We start from the raw sequence: 27,941 nt of genomic DNA on the forward strand, positions 1-27,941 counted from the left end.
CGGAGCGGATGTAAATTTTTGACCTCTCTAACAGGGCATCAGAGGATAGACTGCATGCACTTTGAACGACGGCCAAAATAGAGTGATTCATGTACAGTGCTTCAAAGCAAAGCTAGCTTTTTGTGGCTGTAAGAGTGAGAAACTTATCAGATTTGTAAGAGACCACTTATCAAATTTGATATTTTAACAATTTAATAATTATTAGAATATGATGCAGTATTATAGAATAACTTAATAATCTTTAATTAGTAAAAAAAAAAAAAAAAAAAAAAAAAAAAAGAAAAGAAATTATTATAACTTAATTTGACCAGTCTAATCTTCAGTGTAAAAGTAAAATCATATAGTATAGTGTCAACTATACCTAAACAAAATGTCTTAATTAAATATTACATTATGACTGAATGGAATCAAAATACTAATTATAATCTTTTTAATCAATTTAGCCTTAATTTGAATAACCTCAAGTACAACTTTCACTCAAATAAATGCAGCCATGGTGAGCATGGAATTTCTTTCAGAAACATGAAAAAATATTACTACTTGCAGTGAGAGCTTATCAATTTTGATATTTTAACAGTTTAATAATTACTCAGTTATAAAAATAAAATCTTAGAATATAATTATTAAAAAAAATGTTTTTGGTTTAGATATTTGTTGATCCAAATGCAGTGTTAAATGTGTCCTAAATATTAGCAATCCATTGAAAATATCTTACTTAAATATCTTAATTGACCCTTCGCTGGGAATTTGATTGACAGGTGATCTGACAAATCATAACACCGAATCTGGCATGTTGTTCAACAAACAAACCAGACAGAAGAGTAAGCTAACCTGAGTAGTGTGTATGGTGTGTAATGACATCTTTCCAAGGTTGAAACAAGATACCTTCTGTTTATTTTGTGCTTTAACTAGTAAAGAGGAAGGAAAAGCAGTTTCGTACCAAAAGTAACCTGCTCTGTCTTGTCTGTTGGCGCGTGTTGTCAGTGTCCTCTTTGCTCTGCAATGTGTTTTTCACTGTGTGAAAGCTCCATGCTTTGTCGGCGTTTCAAGATTAACTAAGAGGGGCAAGTCTTTGCGAAGGGATTTGGACTTGTAACCAGAAGGTCGCAGGTTCGAATCTCGGTGCTGGCAGGAGTTGTAGGTGGGAGGGAGTGAATGAACAGCGCTCTCTTCCACCCTCAATACCCATGGCTGAAGTGCCCTTGAGCAAGGCACTGAACCCCCAGTTGCTCCCCGGGCGCTGGATATATAGCTGCCCACTGCTCCGGGTGTGTGTTCACGGTGTGTTCACTTCTCACTGCTGTGTGTGTGCACTTGGATGGGTTAAATGCAGAGCACCAATTTCGAGTATGGGTTACCATACTTGACAAATGTCATGACTTTCACTTTCACTTTTAATAATATCTAGTACAATTTTGGCTGTGTTGTTTTGACCCACCTCTGTGGGCTTATTTATAGAAATGGGGTTAGGCCCTATAATTAGGAGTTGGCCATCTATCAGTTAGGCAGGTGGCATGTTGATCTTTATCTGGTCTGCTGGATGGGCTTGCCTCCCTGAAATAACACCCACCTGTCCTGATTTCTTTATCTCTTCACCCCCCCCCCCACCCCAACACCACCATAAATCTCTCTGTTGATGCCAGAAGCAGCCTGTGATAACGTGATAAGAATGAACTTGCCTGCCTCAGTAACTCTTTTCTCTCTTTTAGTATCCTGCATTCCGTCATTTGAACTTTCACGATTTACATCTCTGTCTCTCCATTTACTTGATGTTTTTATTTTTGTTTTATTTTTATTTTTTATCTCTACTCTGTGCTCACTTCATTACTGCCGTATATTCATTCCCAGGAACAGATTTTCTAGACTGTGTGATTTTCAGCTGGTTAAAACTGATTTTGTAAACTCCTACCAGTTCATAGAGCATAAACTCCACAGTGTAATGAAGTCATTGTTGTTCTAGCTTGATGCTCCCGTTTAGGGAATTCATGAAATCTATATTTACTCCTTATTTTTGTCTTTCTTCCTCTTACTTTCTGGCCATTAGCTATTCCACAAACACATTCAAAAACATCATTCAAAACTTTTGGTTCGGAATTTTTTTTTAAATTATTTTTAGAAAGGGCATTAATTAATTAAAAATGACAGTATATTACACACTAATGTAGAAAACAGTTATTTTAAATTGTAATAATATTTCACAATATTGTTGTTTTTACTGTTTTTTTATCAAATAAATGTTAACATGTTCAGCACTCTTGTTGAGTATTCTTTCAAAAACATAACATAACATCAGAAACATAAAAAACTACAACAACAACATTGTAACAGTACTGTATATGTGGCTTTTTTTTAAGCATTAGATGCACAAATTTTGTGTTTTTTGATGTGAGAAATATTGAAATATTATTTGATCAAACTATTTCTTTGCCGGCTTAAATCCATTTTTTTTTTTTTTTTTAAGAAAAGCCTCATTTGACAAGTTTCCATTAATTTATGAAAAATTGTTAGCAACTACTTCAAGCATTACCAACTACCTAAATTTTTAACACTAGTGTATTTTTTTTTTTTTTTTTTTTTTTACTGTAAAATGAATGTCAATTATATTTAATGCTTATTTATACTGTATGTCTATTTTTTTCCAAGTGCGGACATATAATTTTGTGTGTTGAATATAATTGTGATCATATAAACTGGTTACAAAATGTTTAGTTTCACCTCCTAAAAATTATACTGTGTTGTGTTATAAATATTACATATATAATGTTATGAAGGTTAAACTCCTCTTTCACTGACCATTAGTTAAAAAGGTAATATACGTATATATACATACATATATAGATTTGTTCTGTACTCATGAAAAAATGCCATGTAATCTTTGCTCATTTTGGTTGGACACTGCATGTTTTTACATTCTGAAATGTGCAGACTTAGAGCATGCTGTTTGCCTTCTGAATAATTCATGTGGTCATGTACTGTAGCAAACACACCGGGACAGAGAACGCTTGATTCGCCCTCTGTCCAATTCTGTTTTATGTGGTGTACTTGAAGCATGGCTTCTATCATTGATGAGACAGAAAACCTTGCGCTGACCGCTGAGTAGTACTCAGAGGCAACAAATCCGTTAAGCACACTTACTATAGAAAGGATCATGTCAGAACATTGACCAATCACTTTTCAAATATCAATAACCCATTACAGTTCATGTTGGCACAGGAATCTATACGCCTTACAAAGAAAAGGAAATATAAAAAAAAAAACGTCTTGGTTATGTATATAAACCTCGTTCCCTGAAGGAGGGAACGGAGACATACGTCGAAAGTGACAGACTGAAAGGGAAATACATATATGTACACATATACAGATTCATTTCCAGATTCCCCTCTGTGTGAGTTGCTGATTTTGCTTAAGCATATTTTTTTGTTATGTTCAGTTAAGCTTGTACATTCTTAGACCTGCAGGCAATTTGTTTCTATCTGCTTCAGCTGTACACTTCCTGTGTTAACAAGTAATATGTGATTGATATTCATGCCTGCTTCAAAAGTAAATAAAAGTGCTGTTTTCAAGGACTACACTGACTGTGTTCTGTTTTTGGGAACAGTTGGATGTACTGGACAGATTGGGAAGAGGATGAGGTGAACGACAGCATCGGTAGAATAGAGAAAGCCTGGATGGACGGTTCCAACAGGAAAATATTTGTCACATCTAACATGTTGTGGCCCAATGGACTCACTCTAGACCATGGAACCAGTACCATGTACTGGTGTGATGCCTATTATGATCATATTGAGAGAATCTACCTCAATGGCACTGGCAGAATGGTGAGTTAAATTGCTCAAATGTTGCTATTTATTATTTTAGAAATCAAATGGGATTATTTTTAACAAATGAGACCTGAAAGAGAATTAACATTTAGCCTGGGTTCTCTCATAATTTAATTGAAAAGACTTTCCCCTCTTGTTCTACAACATAAACATTATAACCAGTCATACCTCAAATGTGATTTTTGTTTCTAATAAGTTGCTAATATGGCCCTCAACTCCAGTGCTAATGCTGTCTTATATACCACAACTCAACAATCAATCAAGCATATACACTCACATTCACAATTTTTTAAATGAACTTTAAAAAATTCAAAAATGAAATCTGAGGTCTGACTGTGCCTAGGTTGTTGCACAGAATGGGAAAGTATCTTCAAGTAATGTTCACCACAAATTTTATTTTATTCCAGATTGAAAACTACTATTATAAAAACCCATTTGAAATTCCTGAGGGAACCCATGGCAGATTAGCTTCCTGGATAGGCCTATGGATTGACGTCATGACTAAACTGCTCTATAATTGAGACAAACGTTGACAGAATAAACATATAGAGCTATAAAATATATGTTGACTACACAGCTTGGATAATTTGGTCTTGGATGAATAATTTAATGCAAAATGAGAGTGCATTTTGAGAGTTTAGTGGCATATATTTGAAGCATTGGAACATTGTTGACATTATTTTTTAAACTTTTCATTCCATTATTGTGTAGGAGAAAAAAATGAGACATTAAAGAGAAAAAAAGTTAATCCTTCTTGTACAGTTGTCAGAACAGTGCATGGTAATGTGTGTGTGTGTGTGTTTTTTTTTTTATTTTATTTTTTTGCAATTCACTGTAGGTTGTGTACAGTGGCAGGGAACTCAATCACCCGTTTGGAATTGCACAGTACCAAAATTCCATCTTCTGGACGGAGTACATGAACGCCTCCATCTTCCAGCTGGATCTGGTTTCTGGTGAAGTCACTCTGCTGAGGAGTGAACGGCCACCTCTGTTCGGGCTCCGAGTTTATAATGCACAAAGCCAGCTTGGTACAGTCACTCGAACTTAACACTTAAAAAGTCCATTTAAGATATTTTTTCAATAATATTTTGATGATTAATGTTCAGAGTTGATCTTTTTCCCCCCTTTTAATTCATGCAGGTAAGTTGTAGTGTAATTTGAACTGACCACAACACAGAGGAATTTGATTAGCAATGACAGGAAGATGAATTTACTAACTGAAATTAAAAAAAAAAATAAATAAATCAGGTTACACATGTTGCTTCCGTTTTGAAGACTTGAAGAGTAAATTAGAGCATTCTGGAAAATTAATTGTTGTTCTTCCATGGCAAGAAAAAAAAAGTGATTTATTAATCTATACTACCATTCCATAGTTTAGGATCAGTAACTTTTCTTTCCTTGTTTATGAAAGTGATTAATACATCAGGGATGCATTTTTTTAGATAAAAATGTGACTAAATACTTTAAATTTTTTGCAATCAGATAAATAAATAAATACAATTTAAAAAGATCTAATTCAATCTAAAATCTAAACTTTTTGGATGTTTTTCAATTCATTTCTGAATGGTGCACAACTTTTGACTTTGGTGCATAATGGTTAATTTAACCAAATTGTAATATGCTTGAAATAAATGCACAACAAAAACTGGTGGGAAAATTGTTTCACATATTACATGGAGTAGTGCATTCTTTCAGAAAATTCATAATAAATGACTTTTTTACAAACAGTGCAGCTATTACAAATGTTCATGGATTTAACTTTGATCAGCATAGACCCAACTGCAGAGTAGGAGTCGTACTGTTGAGTGGGTGGGGTTAAATCTTCTAAAGTGGGGGCTAAAGCTCTGTTTAGAATGTTTAACTCTGTGTGGATGTCTGAGACAAGGAGGGATGATTACTGTCATCCTCGCTCATAACTGCCAGTCACAACATGCAGAGGGAGGGACACAGCTCAGCGGGGCCCTTGCACATGCAGACGAGCTGCACAGGGAACGCAGCTGTGTGTTCGGCTCCCACATGTTTCATCTCTTACTTACCTAAGGGCGGTGCGTTTTTAGAGGAGCAGATAGTACGCTGCTTGTCAGAGAGACTCACTCTTTTGAGAATGACGACATGGGCATTTGGGACTAGCAGTCTCGTATCATGTTTTAAATATTCTCCTCTTGACATCGAACTTACAGCATTCATAACACCAAGACTTGTGACAGGAGAAGGTGGCGAACTGCCGTTATGTCATGTATGAATTTCCTGCCTCGAAAATATGGGCTTTTTGACAGTCTACATTCTCAGCAGAAGAGGAATTTCTTCAAAGCGCTTGTCGGGAAAAAGATTAATTGTGTTTCTGCTCCCTGGAGTACCACAGATTGGCCATTACAAAACAGTTTTTATCTCATTCGTCCAGGCAATGCCTTTCAACCCCTCTCTAAATGAAACCTTATTATTGTCCCCATGCCTCAACTTAATAAGTGACAGTTTTCCCACAAAACTGTGTTTTTCTCCTCTCGTCCCCCATCGTAGGTGTCATTGTCCACACAACGAATTATGTCTTGTGAAAGAAAAAGAGAGTCAAATGGCTCTCGTCTCCAGTGTTTCCCATAATTTACTTGACGTGTGATTAAAAATAATGCCCCCATGTACCACCGGCATCCCAGAAGAACAGGAAATTGGTTCTGAGTGGGCAGTGAAGAAGAACTTTATGTTCTGTGCTTCAAGGAGAGACAATGCTTAAAGCCATTAAGGGATGAACACATAAACAGTCGTCCTGCCAGTGGGAAAGAAGATTTGTAGATATCTGTTGTTTAGGCCTATGTTTATTTTTTAGGTGACAATGCCTGCCGGGTGAATTATGGTGGTTGCAGTACCCTCTGTTTGGCTGTCCCAGGAGGACGGGTGTGCGCATGTGGCGACAACCAGCACTTGGACAAGAACAATATCACATGCTCTGGTAGGGTGTTTTAAATACCATTCACTTGAAAAATACAGGACTGAGATAGCCTCTTATAAAAATAAAGAAAGAAATTAGTTACCAATGTGTTCTTTATAAGTAAAATAATTTATTATTATTATTATTATTATTATTATTATTTTTTTTTTTTTTTTTTTTTTTTTTTTTTTTAAATGACAAAATCAAATTGTCGTATTTAAATTATTTTATTTAACAAATGTTTAAAAATAAAGTTAAATGTAAAATCCTCTGAATGTCAGTATGTTTGTATGTAGAGCTTTTCAAAATTTCCAAAAAAACCTTTGCCTTTGCTGGTGGCCATTGTTCATCAAACTTTGCTTTTAAATATTTAATACTTTTTTTGTCATGTTACAATGCTATAATAAAGATGGAAGTAGCATGCTTGATTTATTTGAAAAAAGTAGCATGACAAAAATTGTATGAATTCAAAAAGCAATCTTTTGATTTATTTGATTTATCCTCAGACTCCACAGCACCCAAACACTGAGACTGACTGTATTTTCCCTTAAGGTTTATTTTTTTTAATTCAGTTTTTTCTTTTACTGTAGACTCTGCAGGTCAAGAGGAGCCCCAGCAGTGCAAAAATGATGAGTTTCAGTGCAGGAACTGGCGCTGCATACGAGTCAATTGGATTTGTGATGGAGATGATGACTGTTTAGATGGCAGTGATGAGGAGGCCCACATATGCTGTATGTACTTTGTTTTCTTTCTCTCTGATGGCGATGTATAATCCCTGTTGTGTCTGCTTTACTAAACCATCAAACCTCTGTGGCCTCAAGCTGTGTCATTTAGCATGCACTCAGTATCACATATGTCTGTGATGTATTACTCAATACAAAATTTTCATTCTGTTCAGGTATCACATGTGTCTTTCATTTTTTGCTGAACTGGTAACAAGATGAAGACTACAACATCACAAAATGTCCCAATTTTTTTTTATTTATTTTTTTATTTTTTGGAAGGAAGTGCTCAAGTCTATATTTAGTTGATCATTAAATAAATATATATATATATATATATATATATATATATATATATATATTTATATATATATATATATATATATATATATATAAATCAGGATTCGATTTATAGATTTCTTTGAAATTAGGGCTGGGCAAATTAATGCGTTATTATTGCGTTAATGCATTAATTAATTAATGCAGACAATTATTTTATCACGCATTAACACAGTTATTATTATTATTTTGAAAGTCCTTTGCTCACTGGCTCTGAATACACATACAGACAAACCATGGGTCACGGTTAAGGCTAGATGGCATACAGCAAATCTACTTGGCATGCGCACATCAATATAGCGTAATTTTTCCCACACTGTACAAACGATAATTACTATTTTTGCATTTTTGTAAGGGTTAGGTTTAGGGTTGGGCTATGTGTAGACGTTAATAAAACACAATCTTATAGAAATCGCCCAAAAAGGGGCGATGCTACACAAAACGTGACTCAACACTGATTGGACTATTTAGAGGCTGAACAAACAGTCTAGAATAGTGAAAGCTAGCATAACACTGTGGTTGAATGTGAAAGAAAAAAAATCCCTCCCTTTTGCGCTTTGGTGGTACATCGCGCAATCGCCCTAATGGAGAACCCGCCACTGATCTAGCCTTAACCCAGTAAACTGCTACCTCGTTCTATCTATGATGTACTGACACAAAATTCAAATAATTTGCAATGGTCGTTTCAGTCATTGTAGACAGACTTTAGCTGTTGCAGCGCGACGTGACAACTGTCGCATCTAGTGTACAGGATCGCAACGAATGATGGCATGTATGATTTGTCATGTCGCGCCATGCCGCATCCAGTGTAGACAGTATCACTGATTATAATGGGTTTTATAGTATTTTATTTATAGTATTGTCGCACTGCATCACTAGCGTCTGGTGTAGACGTGGGGTCAAGACGCACCATCACAAGAATGCACGAGTTATATGAAAAAGAAGATTTTAATTTTATTACATTAATGTTTAAGTTGAGATTTACAAGAAATATTTTAACTGCAACTATGTAAAGGGAATACTGCTGTAAAAAAAGGACCTTATTTGTTTAAAGTATTTGCAAACCAAATGTTATTGCACTTTTGTCCACACAGCAGTACTTTTAAAATAAAAGAGCGCACTACAGTATTTTTGAATTCTTATTGAATTTTGCGCATAACAAGAAAAATAACAGAAAAATTATTTGATTAATCACAATTTAATATTTTAATCGTTGCCCAGCACTATTTGAAATAGATGCCTTTTGTAACATTATAAATGTATTTACTGTCCGTTTTTATCAATTTAATGCCTACTTGCTGAATAAAATTTATTAATTTCTTTAAAAAATAAAAAAAAAGCCCCAAACTATATTAATACATATTAGTATGACAGTTTTCAAGACTTTTTTTTTCATTAAAACCCTCATCTAGAAGTTGACAAACAATTGTGTTGATTTGTAAAGAGATCAAAGGTGTAGTTAGTGGTCAAATATACAGTTTAGTGGTCAGTATGCTAATTTTTTTTAATTCACAATGCCCCAATTGACCATTCAGAATCAATAATTCCAGACCGCTGTATAATAAGTAAGTGCAAGTGCTGATAAAATATATACCGTAGCTTGAATTGCACTGGATAAAAGCATCTACATAAATGTAAATCTGAACAAGCAGACTGTTTGCATATAATTTGTAGATAATGAACACATTAATTGACATCTCAGGGAAAAAAATATCAAACAGAAAGAACGCCAGTATCAAAATGTTCTCCCACAGCACAATCGACTCATGAGCTAATCAATAAGATAAGCACCATGTTAAAACGTTGAGGGCTGAGTCATTTTTCACTGTGAGAAATACTTTAACGTGATGTTCTGCCAGAATTATCAGAATTGCAAAATCAATTTTCTGCTTTGCTGGGATGTCCTATAGTTTAATACAGCAGAAACTTTACTGCCTGATCCCACTTGAATCCGGTTTTCCATTTCATCTGTTACTCATTGTCTGTTGGGGATGTGTTGAGTATCCAGGGTTAGGAGTAATAGCAGGTTCTATTATTAAATAGAACAAATAGGAGAGGAAAACACAGGTGCTACTTTAAATAAACCCAACAGCCTGAGGGCAACTCATATTTTTGAGATAAATGTGAAGCTAGCTCAAGAGAATAGATGAATAGCACAATGAAAGCTGCTGTGTCAAAACAAAAGTAGGGTATTATGCATATGAACTCACTTATATGTAGAGCGGGCTGTCAGCAGTATAACAAAACGTCAAACATAAATAAATAAACAAACATAAATAAAAACAATAGAAATACATATCAAGCTTGCAAATGCTTTGTAACCTTCAATATTTATACCATATTTATACAATATGTATTGTTTAGAACAAAGCATTTCATTGACATGCACTAATTTTTGGTTTCTGTTGTTCCTTTCAGCTAACCACAGTTGCCTGGTTGACCAGTTCAAGTGTCCCAATAACCGCTGCATACCCAAAAGGTGGCTTTGTGATGGAGCCAATGACTGTGGCGATAACGAAGATGAGTCTAATAAAACATGCTCAGGTAGAACTCTACTCCCTCATACACATTAAATGGATTCATGCACCGATATGTGCCAATGATACATCGGGGTCACTTATTATAAAATCTATAAAACTTATTAATCCTGAAAAAATCCTAAATTATTTTTTATTTATATATTCTTTCTTATTTCAGGGTCACATAACTGTAGAATCTTAAAGCAGATATTAATATCTTAATTATTCATATTTAATGATTAACATAATATTATATGTGGTATAACTGGGCAACCCTGTATACTATTACAGTTTTTTTTTTTTTTTTTTTTTTAAAACATGAATTTCAGTAGGAGCTGTGGACATTGCCATTTTCTTTTGCCATTGAAAAGTGAGTGACAGCATCAACTTTTGCAATTGTAGAGTGATTCACCTCCTACAGTATTTTTGAAATGTAGGTTTGTTATTTATCTCACTGATGAGTGTTTGAATTTGCAGTATCTGTTAGAGTCGAGCTACCTTCTCAGGTTATGTAATAGGGCAAGGAGCGTTGACTTGTTTTTTATGAGAGCAGGATAATCGATAAGTGCGTATGTGCAATGAAGTGAACTTTCTCGCTATGGATTGTCAGAATCACTTTTCCCCAACCTTCTTTTTACAAACTAGAGTAACACCTGCCCTATTTCCAGGAGTTAACATTCTTTCACTAGTGCTGTAAGATCAATGGAAGGGAAGAACAGATGTGATAAATGCTGTCAACAGTCTGACATCCCTCTGATAAAGCTGACCCTCCAGCCGGAGACGGCTCAGGCCTTTGTTGACTTGGCAGAAGCTGTTAGAGCAAAGCGATGTGGAACACAAGTGATTATACTGAATCAGTGAGGAGCTGAAATTGACAGCAGATGTTAAAGCGATTTAATATTTCATGATTCAAGATGATCTGAAGCAGAGAATTGCTTGCATTGGCTCTAAAATAGTCTCTGGTGTATCAATTAAATTTTGATCAATTAGCTCAGAATTAAATGATCGCCTTTTGATGGGACTAATTCCTGGAGTCACACGTCAGAGTAATCCGCCTTAAAGAAATTACCCTTAGACTTAAATTGATTACCTCTTATATGTGTGTTCAGAGTATGGCCACTAGGATTAGGAATCAAAAACTTAATGATGCATGTGTGTGTGTATCTGTGTATTTAAATAGAACCATTTGTATCAGGTTATATTACACCAACAGATGTCTATATGGAGCTAGGTTTGACTCTTAGGAGGATAGAAATGAATTTTGGGTCAATAGGTAAGTCCTACTTGAGTCCGAGTCCAAAATGGGCAGAGTCGGACTCAAGTCTGAGTCCAAGTCTAGTCTAAGTCCAACTAAACACTGCTGTTTGTCAGTATCTTAAGCTTGTTTTAACTTTTACAATTAGAAAAAGGCAGTCAAATTGAATGTAACAAAAGCAAAACTCTATTGCATCTTGCCATTTTCATTTTTGATTTCACATCATCTCATAATTAGTGTCCTGCTCAGTAAAATGAAAGTCATGTAACAGAAGTTATGGCTGACTTGATTTATCTATTGTGACATATTTCAGAGTGAAACAGCTTTTAGAATGTAATACAGTAAATGTATAAATTCAAGCTGGGGCGGTGGTGACCAGGGAACTTGGTGAATGGGACCTAAAGAGCAGAAAATGCACCTTGTATCTCTGTTTGGGGCTGTGTGTGTTTTATATGATGGGTGGTTAGACTTTAGTCATTGTAGACAGCATTTACAATAGACATAGTCTTTACAGTGGCACACTATATATAAAAACCATAACTCACAGCCAACTCACAACTGTTTTATTTTTGAATGCATTTTGAATGCATTTATAGTTAGTAAATTCCATTATGTATGGAATAATTGCTTTTGACCCATAAAAACTACTGCCTCAAAGAATTAATATTAATCAAAAATATAAATAAAACAGTTTTTTAGATAGGCCTATAAAGTGTCGGCTACTACAGAAATAGTATTAAAGTTAGATATTAAAGTTATTAAAATTAGATATTAAAATTACTAAAGTGATTCAGTCAAGATCAGTGAGTGGTTTTCTCATTTTCTTTTGTTGTTTGTTTAACATTTATACAGTCAGCAGCAGCAGATTTACACTGCTGTTGCTTTAAGACCAGACACATGGATCAATTATTTTGACACAAACAACATCCATTGTTTTTAATCTAGATTTAAACAGAGAAAGTGTGTCTGAACCCCGAACATTATCAGGAAGGCTATTCCAGAGTTTGGGAGGCTAATGCGAAAAAGCTCTACCTCCTTTAGTGGACTTTGCTATCCTAGGTACTATCAAAAGTCCAGCGTTTTGTGACCTTAGGGAGCATGATGTATTGTAGCGTGGTAGAAGACTAGTTAGGTACGCAGGAGCTAAACCATTAAGGGCCTTATAAGTAAGTAATAATATTTTGTAACTGATACGGAACTTAATAGGTAGCCAGTGCAGAGACTGTAAAATTGGGGTAATATGAGCATATTTTCTTGACCTGGTAAGGACTCTAGCCGCTGCAGCTGTAGCTTGTTTATTGAGGATGCATTACAATAGTCCAGTCTAGAGGTCATGAATGCATGAACTAGCTTTTCTGCATTAGAAACAGGTAACATGTTTTGTAGCTTGGCAATGTTTCTAAGAATGCTGTTTTTTTTTTTTGGTATAGATTTAAACAGAGGAAGAGGTTACTGTCTAATATAACACCCAGATTTTTGACAGTAGAGGAAGTAACAGTACATCCATCTAATTGCAAATTGTAATCTACGTGATTCTATGTAATGTTTTTTGGTCCAATAAGTAATATCTCTGTCTTATCTGAATTTAACAGGAGAAAATTATTGGTCATCCAATCTTTTACATTTGTAACACACTCTGTTGGCTTAGATAATTTAGAAGTTTCATCTGGTCTTGTTGTGATATATAGTTGAGTATCATCAGCATAACAGTGGAAACTAATCCCATATTTTCTAATGATATTACCAAGGGGCAACATGTATATTGAAAATAGCAGAGGACCTAGGACAGATCCGTGTGGCACTCCATATTTGACTGGTGATAAATGAGATGACTCCCCATTTAAATAAACAAAGTGGTAGCGATCGGACAGGTAGGATCTAAACCATCTTAAAGCCTGCTCTTGGATACCTGTATAGTTTTGTAATCTATCTATGAGTATGTCGTGATCTATGGTGTCGAACGCAGCACTAAGATCAAGTAAAACTAGCAGTGAGATGTAGCCTTGGTCTGACGCAAGAAGCAAGTCATTTGTAATTTTAACAAGTGCAGTTTCTGTGCTATGATGGGGCCTGAAATTCTTCATAGAGAATTTTTTTTTTTTTTTTTTTTTGCAAGAAGGAGCACAATTGAGCAGACAAACTTTTTCTAAAATTTTAGACATAAATGGAAGATTTGAAATGGGTCTATAATTTGCCAGTTCACTATGATCTAGTTGTGGTTTCTTAATAAGAGGCTTAATAACTGCCAGCTTGTATGGTTTTGGGACGTGACCTAAAGATAACGACGAGTTAATAATATTGAGAAGTGTTTTTTCTGCTACAGGTAACAACTCTTTCAGTAATTTAGTGGGTACAGGATCTAATAAACATGTTGTTGGTTTAGATGCAGTGATAAGTTTATTTAGCTCTTCCTGTCCTATAGCTGTAAAGCACTGCAGTTTATCTTTGGGTGCGATGGATAAGACTAAAGTATTAGACGCTGTAGAATCTACATTTGTTATTGTATTTCTGATGTTATCTATTTTATCAGTGAAGAAATTCATAAAGTCAATTACTATTTAACTGTGAGGGAATATTTAGATCGGGTGGCGTCTGGTTATTTGTTAATCTAGCCACTGTGCTAAATAAAAACCTTGGATTGTTTTGGTTGTTTTCTATGCGTTTGTGGATATGCTCGGCCCTGGCAGTTTTTAGAGCCTGTCTATAGCTGGACATACTGTTTTTCCACGCAATTCTAAAAAATTCCAAGTTAGTTTTTCTCCATTTGCGCTCAAGACTACGAGTTTCTTTCTTGAGAGAGTGGGTATTACTGTTGTACCATGGCACAGTACGTTTTTCTCTAACCTTTTTCAATTTGATGGGTGCCCATGTTGCCAGTCATTTTGTCTAGTTCATGTGTATTTATGGGTAAACAGAGCAGTTGAGATAAATCTTATATAATACTGTTTGTTTCAAAGCAGCTTTACAGTGTTAACCCTCTGGAGTCTAAGGGTATTTTTGGGGCCTGGAGAAGTTTTGTCATGCCCTGACATTTGTGCTTTTTTCAGTTTCTTATAAATATCTAAATGGCTAAAGTCTAATCTCACTGTAATCAGCACAAACTGGGCTATAATAATATGTGAGCAGCATGTATGTACATGATTGTGTTTTTGAGAAAAAAAAATGTTATGCGTGGTTAGTGAAAAACTAAAAATGTTAAATCACTTGAAAAAGGCAATAAAACACATACAGACCATTGGTTCCCAGGAATTTTGAGAACTGGAGCTTGTAGCCTAGAATTTTTTTTTTTTCTAAATGATGTGAAAATCATCTTGTTTACTCACTTACAGAAAACAATATATTGATTTAAATTTTCTAAGACACTTTTTGTTGGGTAAAAGTCATATGCGAGTAGGCGTCAACTATCATGAATTCACACCTGAGAAGACAAAGGCCTGCATAATGAGCTGCATAATGAGCCATTCAGTCAGCTGTGTCACTGAGAGGGATGAGTTACAAGAAAGAATGTAAGGACAAAATAAATGTATATAATTTTATATTTGTAGTTTATTTAGAATATATTTAATTATCCCACAACATAATTTAATATTCACTTGTGAGTGCAGTTAAACAGTTTATTAGGAACAATCGAAGCTGACTTTCAAACTGAATTTTTTGCATCATTACTCCAGTCACACTATCCTTCAGAAATCCTTTTAACAATCTTATTTTCTACAAAAAAAAACATTTATTGTTATTATTATCATTATTATTATTATTATTATTATTATTATTATTATTATTATTATTATTATTGTTATTATTATCATTATTATAATTTTTATTATTAATGTTGAAAAGAGCTGAGAATTTTTTTTCAGGTTTTTTAGGGGGGATAAATTGAAAGAACAGCAATGATTGTTACATTTGTTACAGTTACATGTATTGTTACATTTATATTATTTACATCAAGCTTTTGAATGGTATAGTATTGTATATTGTTATTGAAACTTCATAATATTTCACTTGATTATACATTTAGTCAGGAATTATAGTTTGGAAAAAGTCTTTGGACAAAGTCTAACTAGTAAAATGTTTACACGTTATGTGAAAACTAATACAAGTATATAAATAAATAAAAAGAGACTTACTCATGTTTATGATCTCTGCTGAATAAAGTGCTTCATTCTTTTTTCTGAGGAAATCCAAATCTCAAATCCTCAACCGCATCACATCTTTTTGGGGTGAATTATGTCTTATTCCTCTCATCGCGAAGCAAACAGTAAAATAAAAAAAAACTTGAAGAACAGTCTCGCTGGGTTGTCTTCTGTTGTGTGGGCGTATTCAAAAGCCGCGCGCTTCAGTGAAACATTTGAATCTCAAAAGCGCGCTCGGCGCGGGGGTGTGGTCGCATTAGAAGATAATGAAGGGAGACGTGAAAAACGGACATTGCGTTGTTTTCATATGGATTACTTTATCACAGAATATTTGTTTTCAGCATCACTTGTTTAGTTTAAAAGTAGACATGTCAGGCTTTCTATAGATATCTCTCTCATGTCTCTTCGTTGAGTATTCACTGAGTTACAGTTCATTTTAATGACGCATTTGTAACTGAAGATCAGCGCAGAAAAAGGCTGCAGACAGCACTCCTTGTTTGTTATCTTTATTTTATAAGTGCACAAAGTTTTGTTGTTATTATGTCTGTATACAAAAAAAAGTAGACCCTTTACAGATTCGATTGATGTATTGCTCTTATCTGTACGATCAAAACTGAAAGTGTAATTTAAGTTCTTTTCGGGGTTATCAGGAGAAAATACCCCAAAACGCGTATACGCGTTAATCGACTCCAGAGGGTTAAACAGGAAAATAGTTTGTCAATAATGCAAGAAGACAATAACAGAGTCATTTTCAGCTAAAGTCAGTTCATTGATTATTCAGTGATGTCATCATCCAGTTCAGCTCCCATCCAATAGTGGCTCTGCAATCAGTCAAGTGTCCCCAACTAAGCAAGCCAATAGTGACAGTGGCAAGGAAGGAAAACTCCATTGGTGACAGAAATCCAATGGCTGCCTCTGTCGGCGCATCTAGTTGACATGGTCTCCACTGACATTCAGGGCTGTAGAGGTCATCTCTAGGTGCTGATCCACCATCTGATTTTAATACAGACTGAATCCATATGGCTATGGTGATCTCTGAATAAGAATGAAAGAGACATATTAAAGTAGATGCCATTCTTCTTACGATGTAGCGAGTACATTGGGTGTTATGGGAAGTGTTGCCGGTTCTGGTTGACCTAACTATCTAACAATCTGCAGCCTGACAATCCTTTAACTGATTTGAATTATAGAAATGTGATAGTGTATTATGTATATGCCAAGTTAAAGAGATGGGTCTTTAATCTAGATTTAAACTGACAGAGTGTGTCTGTCTCCCACACAATGCTAGGTAGATTATTCCAGAGTTTGGGTGCTAAATAGGAAAAGGATCTGTCAATCCTTTGCAGCTTTTAGAGCTTTTCTATAAGTAGAAGTACTTTCCCACCATGCAATAAGAAATACCTCTAGTTTTGTTTTCTTCCAGCTGCGCTCCATTTTCCGGGCTGCTCTCTTTAAGGCGCGAGTGTGCTCATTATACCATGGTGTTAGACTGTTTTCCTTTATCTTCTTTAAGCGTAAAGGAGCAGCCGTGTCTAAAGTGCTAGAAAAGAGAGAGTTAAAAGTTTCTGTTACACCATCAAGTTTGATGTCTGAGCTATTGGATATGCTGAGAAGTAAGGACAAGTCAGGAAGATTATTTACAAAGCAGTCTTTTGTGTAATACTACTGAAGCATTATTGAATCACACCAGTAACAGTGACCAATGGCATTCAAGCAATCAAAATATGAGGGGCTTTTCTCTCTATATAAAGCAACATCTGGATGTCATCCATTCAGAATCGTTTCCTTCAGCCAACCTTCTGCAAGAAGCAAGAAGCCTATCATCAAATACTACTCACCATGATCATGCTGCAGTGGACCACGCTTTCTCTTTCCCTGCTGTGTTCCGGTGAGCTTCGGACAACGATGACCTCTTCTGATTTCCACTCCTGTGCAGAGCAAATCAAACGTTCTGATGGCCACTAGTTGTGCGTCTTCTTCCTGGGTCACTCCCATGCAGAGTTGGTGCTTGGGAGATCTGACTTCCCTTCCAATGCGCTTCATGACCGCTGATCTCCGCCTCTCCCCTGATTTGTAAGATGTGGTGTCCTTCGGCTCTATGGAGGGCGCTGAGGAGGATGCCATTTCAGTGGCAGCATCTGCAAAGGATGAGTGGTTCAACAGCCCACTGGATTATGCTGTCTCCCACTGCAGTGAAGCGGGAGACCTCCATTATAGTAATGTCTAGTTCCTACGTGTCCTGTCCAAGGCAGAGTGGTCCCCTCCTGCCGAGCCAGCCAGAAGCCGTCTGGACGAATGGTATCTCCAGTTGGACCACAGCCAAAAGGACAACCAGCAAAGACCCAGTCCCATTTTCCCCAAAGTGCATAATGAAATATCAAAGTCGTGTAACTTGCTGCTCATTAGTCAAGAGCACAATCTGGGATCCTCCCACCTGTCCAAGTGAGGTATGTTATACTCCACCGGATCTGTCCATCAGAGACATAAAGGTGACAGCAGGAGCGATCGGCCTCAACATGGAAAATCAGCTGTGGATGAAGCATTGTCAGGTCTTGAAGAAGAGCCAGAGGCCCCACCCTGACAGAAACAGCAGGCTGGCACAGGAAACAAAGCTGTGTCCCTGACGCTGTCCCTCAGAGGAGGAAAGCTAGACCTAGCACCAAAGACTAGTCGCTGAAGAAGTCAGCTTACTCTGCTGTGTGTATTCAACATGCCCCCCTGCCTGTTGCGGCGGCAAGAAAAATTGTCATTTTTGTGTTTTGACTGTTCCACTATCCAGTGCAATAAAGTAAAAAAATAAACAACTACAAACCTCACCTCAATATCAGAGCAGTTTTCCTCCTCTTACTCCCCTCACGCCCATCACTCACTGTCACACTCGTGTGGCATTAAACTCCCTGCTCTCCCCATCAGTGAGTTAACCCTCACAGTGTGCAGTCCACCTCGACCACTGTAACAATTCATAAAAGCATGGTAGGCACTGCCAGGGGTATCAGAGTGGGTTCTAAAATCAATAAACAATGCTACACACTTCAGTTCTTTCACAGACTGACCCATTTCAACGATGTGTTAATGTCCACAGTACGGGAGCAGAATGCCTCAGTTCTGTGAGAGGAAATACACAACCTTCTTGCAAAACACGCTGTAGAGACAGTGCCCCTTGCAGATCGCGAGAGCAGCTTTTTTCTGATATGAGAGTCATCATTTTCTGGTATAAAAAAAAATCATGTCGGACTCTGCCCAATCTTGAATCTGACACCAATGAATCGCACGCTATCGAAGCTCTCATTCATAATGATTACACTGATGAATGATTACACAGAGTGATCTTCAGCTCTGGATGAAAACTCACATGCCACAGAGTGCGTGGCGCATGGGCACATTGCACGTCAGAGTGATGCGTAACTGCTTGAATGTGCTGACCCCTTGGCACGATATGACTCTGTATCGCCAGGGTGTTCCTTTTGGCCAGGTGATCAGGTAGCGTTTATAAATCACCAAGGGGGTTTGAGCTCACGACCTCTGCTGCAGCTAGCGAAAGACCTTCTTCTGTGGGCGGATCAGCACCTCCTCTACATTCAGGCAGTACATGTCCCACGACGCCTGAATTATGGTGCAGACTTACTATTGAGGGGTGGGGTGATCCACAGAGAGTGGAGATTACACCCTTTGAGTGTCAATATGATTTGGAGTGCCTTCAGCAGGACGTAGGTGAATCTCTTCGCATCCATGGAGAACACTCACTGCCTGCTGTTTTATTCACTGACACTATCTCCTCTGGGGGTTGATGCACTAGCTCACAGCTGGCCAAAAGCACACAAGTATGTCTTTCCTCCAGTGAAACTTCTGCCTTTGTGTGCTTTGCAGAGTCAGAGAGGAAAGAGAACCCTTTCTGTTATTCGCACCAAAATGGCTTAACCAGCCATGGTTCCCAGAACTGGTGGAAATCCTGGCGGCCCCTCCGAGGATTATCCAGCTAATAGGAGACCTCCTGTCTTAAGCACAGGGAATGGTATGGCACCCCTACCTAGAGTTATGGAACCTTCATGTCTGACTGCTCGACGGAGCTCGTCAGTAAGAGATGTGCTTTTTCAGTACATGTTGAACACTATCTCTGAGGCCACAAGGTGTCTTTACGTTAAGCAGTAAGCAAGCTGGGAAAGTGCTTTCGACTCCATTTAAAGTGCAGGTCATAACACTATCTGCTTTCCGTCCCGAAACACCAGGTGGGACGGAAACCCTTAATACACGCTTGCTGTGCCCTGTACGTGCGTTCATATTGAGCAATCTAGACAGTTCAGTCTCAGAACAGCTATTTGAATGCTTTGGAGAGCGCATAAAAGGCCTGCCTGTGTCCAAGCAAAGACTGTCGCACTGGATTGTCTATGCAATTGCTTTTCTACAGGGCCAATGTGGTACTGTGCAGAACTTAAAAGTATAGTGCAAAACTCAAGGGGTTAGATCTTTTATTGTTGTTGTTGTTCTGTTAATGGTTCTGTTAATTGTTTTGTTTAGTTTTTTTGTTAGTTTAAAAAAGCACAAGAACACTGGGTAAGAAGGGTAGCCCTTCTGTCCCTTTGTCATCATTTCTTATGAAAGTATATTATAAATAATAAATACAACAACCTGAATTACAGTAATGCATTCATTTGATTTAAGAAACTACTCAGTTGGTTTTAATTATATAACTATAAAAAACTATTTTTTAATTGGAGTTCTGTTCTGTAAAGGTTTTTGATTAATTATTTTTGTTTTGTTTTATTTCTCCAAGAATAGTATGAATTGTATTATTCTGTTGAAACAACCCATTATTTTCTAAACATTTCTTAAAAAAAATTTCTTCTTGCTCAAAATTTCCAAATAAATAAATAAAGTGTTATGCAGAATCAGAATAATATATATAATATATAATATACCAATATAATATATAATATACCAATACCAATATTATTTTTATTATTTAATTTATTTACTATTTTTTGCTATTCATATCTCAGGTGGCAACCGCTAAATACTCTAAATGTCATGAATAATCAGAATAACTTGTTCCCTCTGTCATTTTGTCTTCAGCCCAGCCATGTCGGGCTGGTCAGTTCACCTGTGGTAACGGTCGCTGTGTACCAGAAGTGTGGCGCTGTGATCAAGATGATGACTGTGGAGATATGTCAGATGAGTCCACTTCCTGTGGTGAGTCACTGTCCTACTAGATAACTGGCTTGGCAAATTTGACTGTGGTGTAACCGATGAATCTATCAGCACTGTCATCATGAACCTGCTTTTTTCCACCAACACAGTACCACTGCTTGTACAAAATCAAAATCTGTGTTTCTGTGACCAAACAAATTAAAAACAAACTGAAAAACTAGGTGTATCACTTGTAGTGAGTAGTAATAAGTAGTAGTAAAGTAGTAATAGTAATTTGTCTCTCAAATCAGCAAAAAACACTTGTCAGTTCTAAGAGAGCATTGACTCTAAAAGTGTGTCTTTTCCCACTCTTACATTATTTTACCACCAATATCTACATGTCAATGTTCAGGAACGAGTACAATGTTAACCAAGTACATTTCTCCAGCTCCCGAGTCTGTGCTTTTAGAAGCGGATAGGAAAAGGAAATTAAACTTAGATGCAAGAGCTTTTTAGAGTGTGGCAGTAATACAAATCATAGATTCTCTGATGTTAAAAGCTCACCCTAACCACATCCCAGACCCTGAAAGCAGAAGAAAGGATATGACATAAGGCTTAGAGAGGAAATGACCCAGGAAGGTTACAACTATGAACTCCCACAATGAAATGGCTATTCAGAGCAGCACATGAATGCTGGGTAAGACATGTAGCCCACTGAAGAGGCTCAGCAATCTCAGTCAAAAAAAAAATAAAAAAATAAAAGTAAATCCTTTGTCATCAGTTCTTATGAAAGCAGGGCAAGAGTATTTTCCCCTTAATACTTAAAAAAAATGCAACTTAATACTTTTGTATAGATTTAGTTTATGAAACTATACTCTATATATATATATATATATATAATTTTAAGCTATCTAGCATATCATCTCTAGCTCTGTGTCTTGAAAATTGGTGCTCGTCCTGTTTTCTGTTGACTATGCACAAAAATCACCATTCGAGTATGTGATGCTCTTGTTTCCCTGGAGTCTCTGTACATTGATATATACATTAAAAGGTCTGCGTAAATGCATCTTTTCATGGTGTATATATAATACTTCTCCTTCATGCCATTTTTACTTCCTCAAGCACAAAATTGAAATTCTGACTCTTCTTCCATTTCTCTATCATGCTATGTGCTAACAATGTAACTTTCTGGGGTTCTGTCACCAAATGCTGCAAATTGCTTAAAGTGCCATTGTCTTGGTTACCTCCGCTGTATATTAGGCTGCCTCAGTACACTCTTGCACAAACACTCCCAGTGTAAGCAGTAATTAGAGGGCATGCATGACTTCACTTAATCGTAATCAAGCTGGGCTAAAAGACGTGGGGCTCCACTGCCTCCTGCAACTGCACTGCGCTCAACACACCTGAACATAGGGACGCTCAGCTTGCTGAATGCTAATTACCAATTCTGAAGTATTCTCTGCTTTCAAAAAATATTTTGCTTACTTAGAATATTGGTTCAACAGTATAGCTGTGGCAGTTTTGGTATTAACTCTCACTGCCATTAAAAAAAAATAAATAAATGATGTGTTCATTAAAAAATAATTTACTCACCCATCATTCTGACATCCTAATGTCATTTTTTTTTTTCTCTCTATTTTCCAAGCATTGAAAGCGGATAGTTTATACGCCACAAATGTTATGGTGTGTAAATTATAAAAAGTTTTATTACATTTTAAATATTGCATACATTTTAATATTTAAAAACAACATTTTTGAAACCCTTTGTCTCAGTGTTGCTGTAGTTTCTTTACTTTTCCTTTGCATGGCAGAGTATTAATAATAACTATTGATGGATGAATAAAATCATGGATGTGATCATGTCTGAACTTAAACTGTCTACTCCACAGATTCGTATAAGTGATTTTTTTTCTCTTTAAATTGAATTTCAGTGGGCAGAGTTATTACCCCTGCAGTCTCACTGCTTGTTGTTGAACCTGATGTTTTGTGAAAACTGGATGTTAAAAGTAGTAATTGCCAAAGTCAGGGGACTGGAACACTTTGTTGTGAAATTTAGAAGTAGGATTTACTCCTGTCAACAATAACAGAAACATATTATGAGAATACATTTTCAAACACAACATTTTTATCTTTTATTTGTTGACTCACCTGTAATCTTGACTGGTTACAGTCTTCTCCTAGATAAGCAACACTTTGAATGATGTGCTTTCCCCTGACTTCTAAGAGTTCTTATTTGTGCCGGCAAAGGTTTTATTTGTGAGGGAGAAATTACAATTCCCTAAAAGTAATTTTCTCAGGGAAACCCATGGGATCTGTTACCTCTAAAATCTCAGAAGCTTAGTTTACAGTTGTTGGTGTTTTGGAGATGTCACCCAGTGTAGCAAAATTGCTTTTAAGAAAAAGCGAATGATACCTATGCTCATATTCAAGCAAGTGTTGCTTAATTTAGCATTATTTTTCACAGGTTTCAACCCAATTATCATAAACATGGCCATCTTTTGGCAACTCTATTATTGTTCTGTAATGAAGGAACATAAATGTGCTTAATTTCAAAGTGTCCAAAGTAAGCATTTTCATGCATTTTGTTCTTGACTCTCCACTCAAAAAAAAAAATTAAAAAAAATAATAAATAATAATAAAGAGAGAGAGAGAGGATTGTCTTGATTAAAACACATTCTTAGCATTTAAATGTAAATGTATGAACTGTGATCTATTCTATAACAAGAAGCTTGTTCATTCAATCCCTTCAAGCCATGAGTCATGAGTTATTAACCTTGTGCCCATTAAAACAGCACTTAAGCCTAAGATGCTCCAAGGGAACTATCCATGTTCATGGTGATGTTGTGGGGGGGTGGGGATGTTATTTGTGTGGACTTATCAGAAATTAGTTTCATGCCAGAACATAGTCCACAATCGTGAGTTGTTACCAAGCTGAAGCATCAAAAAACAGTCACTAAAATCAAATGCATCATCGCACACTCATAATTACCTTTGATAACCTGAAAATGGTTTTGTCTGTGGATATACCTGGTAGACTGTTTGGAGGTTTCTTGACTGAGCTGTGAGACACTTTAAAGAGAAACAGATGTTGTTCCTCCACTGCGTGTCATGTCACTTTTCCTGTACACATATGAGCGCTGATATATTCATGAAAAGGTTTAATTCAGTACAAGACTAGATACTTATGAGCTTGTGTGAATTGCATTCATCAAAATACTTGTAAATGTGCCATTTTTTTTTCATAAACTATTCTATCTTACAAAAAAAAGTCAATTTTCACTGAAGGCATCGTGATCCACAGGTTAATAGCAAAACCTGCAGTAATTCATAATGTTAAAACAATAACCTTTTGATATCTTTAAATCAACACTGTAGTAAAGCGCACAAACCGTGCTATCGCTGGTGTGTTATTGCTTCCTGGCAAGCTCTTATTGCCTCCTACTGTTTTCCACTGCATCTGTGAGGTCTCGTTTTCCCTTTGTTTGTGATTTCTTTTCATTACCCTTAGCAAGAAAATAGCAATAATTCACGGTGACATTTCGCATGACCTTCAGGGTGTTTCGTTTTCCGCAATACTGGCACTAAACCCTCCATGGTATGAATTGTATTAAAAAAAAATGCAGTGCACTGCAACAGAATAGTTACCAATTCAAGTTCACTCACAAACTTGCAAGAAACTATGAAATTTCCTGAGGACAAAAAAAGCCTCCAAATTTAATCTATTAACATGACAGGGCAATCTGTGCCAGGACAAACTTCTTTTGCAATTTTTCAAAGCTAAAAGCTAAATGAAAAATGGGTTCTCTTCTCCAGTGCATCAAAGAGACAGTGATGTATTGGACGGGGTTCAAGCATCAGGCTTTTTGTGGCGAACGTTTCTCACGGTCTTTCTTTCCACTCACAGCATTCCCTACCTGTGAAGCTCTCAGCCAGTTCAGCTGCGCTAATGGGAGGTGCATTAGCATGAAGTGGCATTGTGACTCAGGTGAGTGTATCCAGAAGTAAGAATATACTTTACCATTTGCTTTACTTGCTCTTCCATATAGCACAATGATGTATTAGCCTATTTTCTCGGCAGCTGATAAAAGAAAGCCTGGCACTTTAATTCAATTAAGTCTATTGATCCTACTGTCCAGTCTTTTTTGTTGTGCAAGAAATTCATCACATTAATAACCATTAAATATTCACAGATTTTTTTTATCCGAAATATATCCATTTCAGATCAAGGAGGGTTTATAATAACGACCTCTATAATTTATTTCAAGCCCTCGAGGTCTTCAGTATTTTATTGCCTGCGTGCAATACTCAATCATCAACAACAGTAAAACTTTATCTTTTTATTTTTTGTGTTTTTCTTATTTCTTTCTCTCTCCCTTTTTTCTTAAATGGGAGCATTCAGACAAGGCCAGCTTATGGAGATGGTTTTTCTTATCCAGGGTCAGGGCCTTCAGATACCTAACTGATTTTTCAGCACAAACTGAGGCTTGGCGTAATTTGATGCCCTGAAGACTCTTGTTTGAAAAACTCCTGTGGTGCTGTCCTCTGTTTTATCACTTCAGTTCCTATCATTGTGCAACAAAGCATGAGGCACAACAGGGTTAAAGACCCCCTTAAGGAAAATGTGCCATAATGTTTGACGATCATAAAATCTATTAATTTTTTTATTATATTTTGATGGCGCAACACGATTTCAGTGACAATGCATGACGAAAAAAAAAAAAAAAAAACAACAAAAAAATATCATTTACACTGATGTTCAAAAGTAAAAGTCATTTTTTAAGAAATTAATAATTTTATTCCGCAAGGATGCATTAAATTGATCAAAAGTGACAGACATTTAAAAGGTATTTACAAAAGATGTCAATTTCAAATAAATAATGTTCTTTTGTCTTTTCTATTCATCAAAGAATCTTGGGGAAAACAATGTGTCATGGTTTTCACAAAAAAAAATCAATATTCATAATATTAAAGAATGTTTCTTGAGCAGAAAATCTGCATATTAGAAATTCTGAAGGATCATGTGACACTGACGACTTGAGGAAAGGCTGCCAAAATTCATCTTTTTTCATCTGACCTCAAAAAATTAACAGTAATGTACTGTATGCCTGTAGAATACAGTCAAAAGTTATTTTAATACTAATTCTGCACGACTGTACTGTGTTTGTGATTGTAGATGATGACTGTGGAGACAACAGTGATGAGGCGGGCTGCGTCCACTCCTGTGCTAAAGACCAGTATAAATGCACCAGCGGCAGGTGTATCCCAGACCACTGGGCCTGTGATGGGGACAACGACTGCGGGGACTTCAGTGATGAAAATGTGACTTGTGCTGGTGTTGCCCCTGGTAGGACATCACATTTCTCTTTTTTACCCACCTTATGTTTTCTTTTTTTTTTTTTTTTGGTATATACTTTTAGGGCATTTTGACTCAGTTGACAATTCTTACGGAATCAAGCTCCATCTGTGCTATTACTTTTGGTTGGTATGTAGAGTATGTGTCAGGTGACTATATTTTGTAACTGTGACTTCTGTGAGCAGTGTTTTTAAATTCATAAACTTATCCTTTTTTAAAAACTTAAATGAAGGCTTCTGTGTTCTTTTCCATTTGATCATCTGCGTGCCATCCAGATTCGATTATGTTAGATTCTATTTTAGTGCCATTGTGCCAAATGCGGAGCATTTAGTAATATAACATATAAATAAATGATGGTAAAATGCAAATAAGGCATAAATGGTTTTATAATGTATAGCAAATAATCCGAGCAATATTACTGAAAATCATCTTGTACAGCATCTGTATGCAGTCATTACTGTTACTACAGAGTACGTGAGTACTTGTCCTTAGTTACAGTGAATGGCCAATAAAAGCATCAGAGTAATCAAATAGTGTTTGGAGAGGACAGATTTCCCTGTTACATTAATTAAAAACACATTTGTGTTCGTTTCTGTAAACAACAACTTAACCAACTTACCAAGTGGTTTCCAGAGAATCTGTTTAACACGACTAATTAGCAGACTAACAAACAGCCGAACGATAGCGATCAAGTCAGTGTTGCTTGTAATTGCCTTGGTGCAATGTCCCTAATTTGAGGAACACAAGTTTAAAACTTTCTCTCTTTTTCTTCACTTGACAGATCTAATCTCATCTAAGCTCACTAGGGAACCACCTTACAGATTTGAATCTTTTAATCTGCTGTAATTACCTCTGAAAGCTGAGGCCGAGTCCTCCCATGCTTTTAGCTCACCAGCTTGTCACAGAAATGTTGGAGCCATTCATCAAATGGGCTCCTGACGGAGGTCCTCAGCTCCTGTCTGTCTCTGAGGGTTTGTCCTGCTCATATCCTCCCAGGGCATTGTATAACACATGCTCTGTATGTGTAAAGCGGAGGAGACACTGCTAACTCTCAGCATTAGCCTTAAGCAAAGAAGCGTGCCCTTTAGTCTTTAAGGGTTTGTAATGTTACCAGCTGTCTTTTTCTGGAGGCCGTTTTTTGTTTGATGGCAGGCAGGAGATTAAGGTGGGTTTGGTGTATAAACACATTTTTGAACTATGTATTTAACTCCTGTCAGTTGTCAGGGTTCAGAATGAATCAGAAACGTGAGGCAGGCTATAGTAAAAAAAGGCTTTTCTTTTGTGCTCGTCTTACTCTTGAAGAAAGTCTCGCCCCTGTCCTTTGAGTTGAAATCGCACAGACATTTAAAGTCTTTGCCAGTGTCGGAGAGACTATTTGAATATTTATTAACCTGACAAGAGGAAATCTTGAAGTATACTTCATAAAACTCTGGCAGTTTAACATTATTAAGGCTAGCTGTAGCCTTAGTAGTTTGAAGTGAGAGCATCTGTAAGTTTTAAAAACTTTACTTTTCTTTTCTATTTACCTTGCTATTTTTAGTCCATAGCTGTGCCATTATTAATTCTTTTAGTAAGTAATACATTTTGTTAGAAAAGTGTTCTTCCTTTGCCAATTAATGAGATAATTTCAATATATTTTTTTCTATTAGAAGTGGCATAAATTCAGTTAATTTACACTCTCTAACAGTTGTATGTTTTAATCACTTAAAAGGACTGACTTATCAGAGAAATTGTTCAGGAATAGGGCTA

General features: G+C 36.4%; 1 protein-coding gene across 1 annotated transcript in view; it reads left to right on the plus strand.

Annotated features, from left to right (window-relative positions):
* LOC109095779 (low-density lipoprotein receptor-related protein 1B-like) overlaps positions 1-27,941 on the plus strand; it is a 281,776-nt gene that overhangs the window by 146,409 nt on the left and 107,426 nt on the right. Inside the window, exons 13-20 of the mRNA XM_042764066.1 lie at positions 3,599-3,818; positions 4,660-4,849; positions 6,643-6,765; positions 7,335-7,475; positions 10,224-10,349; positions 20,786-20,902; positions 24,744-24,824; positions 26,013-26,183. Of these exons, the coding sequence (XP_042620000.1) occupies positions 3,599-3,818; positions 4,660-4,849; positions 6,643-6,765; positions 7,335-7,475; positions 10,224-10,349; positions 20,786-20,902; positions 24,744-24,824; positions 26,013-26,183 (1,169 nt within the window). The remainder of the gene's footprint in view (positions 1-3,598; positions 3,819-4,659; positions 4,850-6,642; positions 6,766-7,334; positions 7,476-10,223; positions 10,350-20,785; positions 20,903-24,743; positions 24,825-26,012; positions 26,184-27,941) is intronic.

This window comes from Cyprinus carpio, chromosome A9 (assembly GCF_018340385.1).
Source record: "Cyprinus carpio isolate SPL01 chromosome A9, ASM1834038v1, whole genome shotgun sequence".
In the NCBI taxonomy this organism is placed as follows: Eukaryota; Metazoa; Chordata; class Actinopteri; order Cypriniformes; family Cyprinidae; genus Cyprinus; species Cyprinus carpio.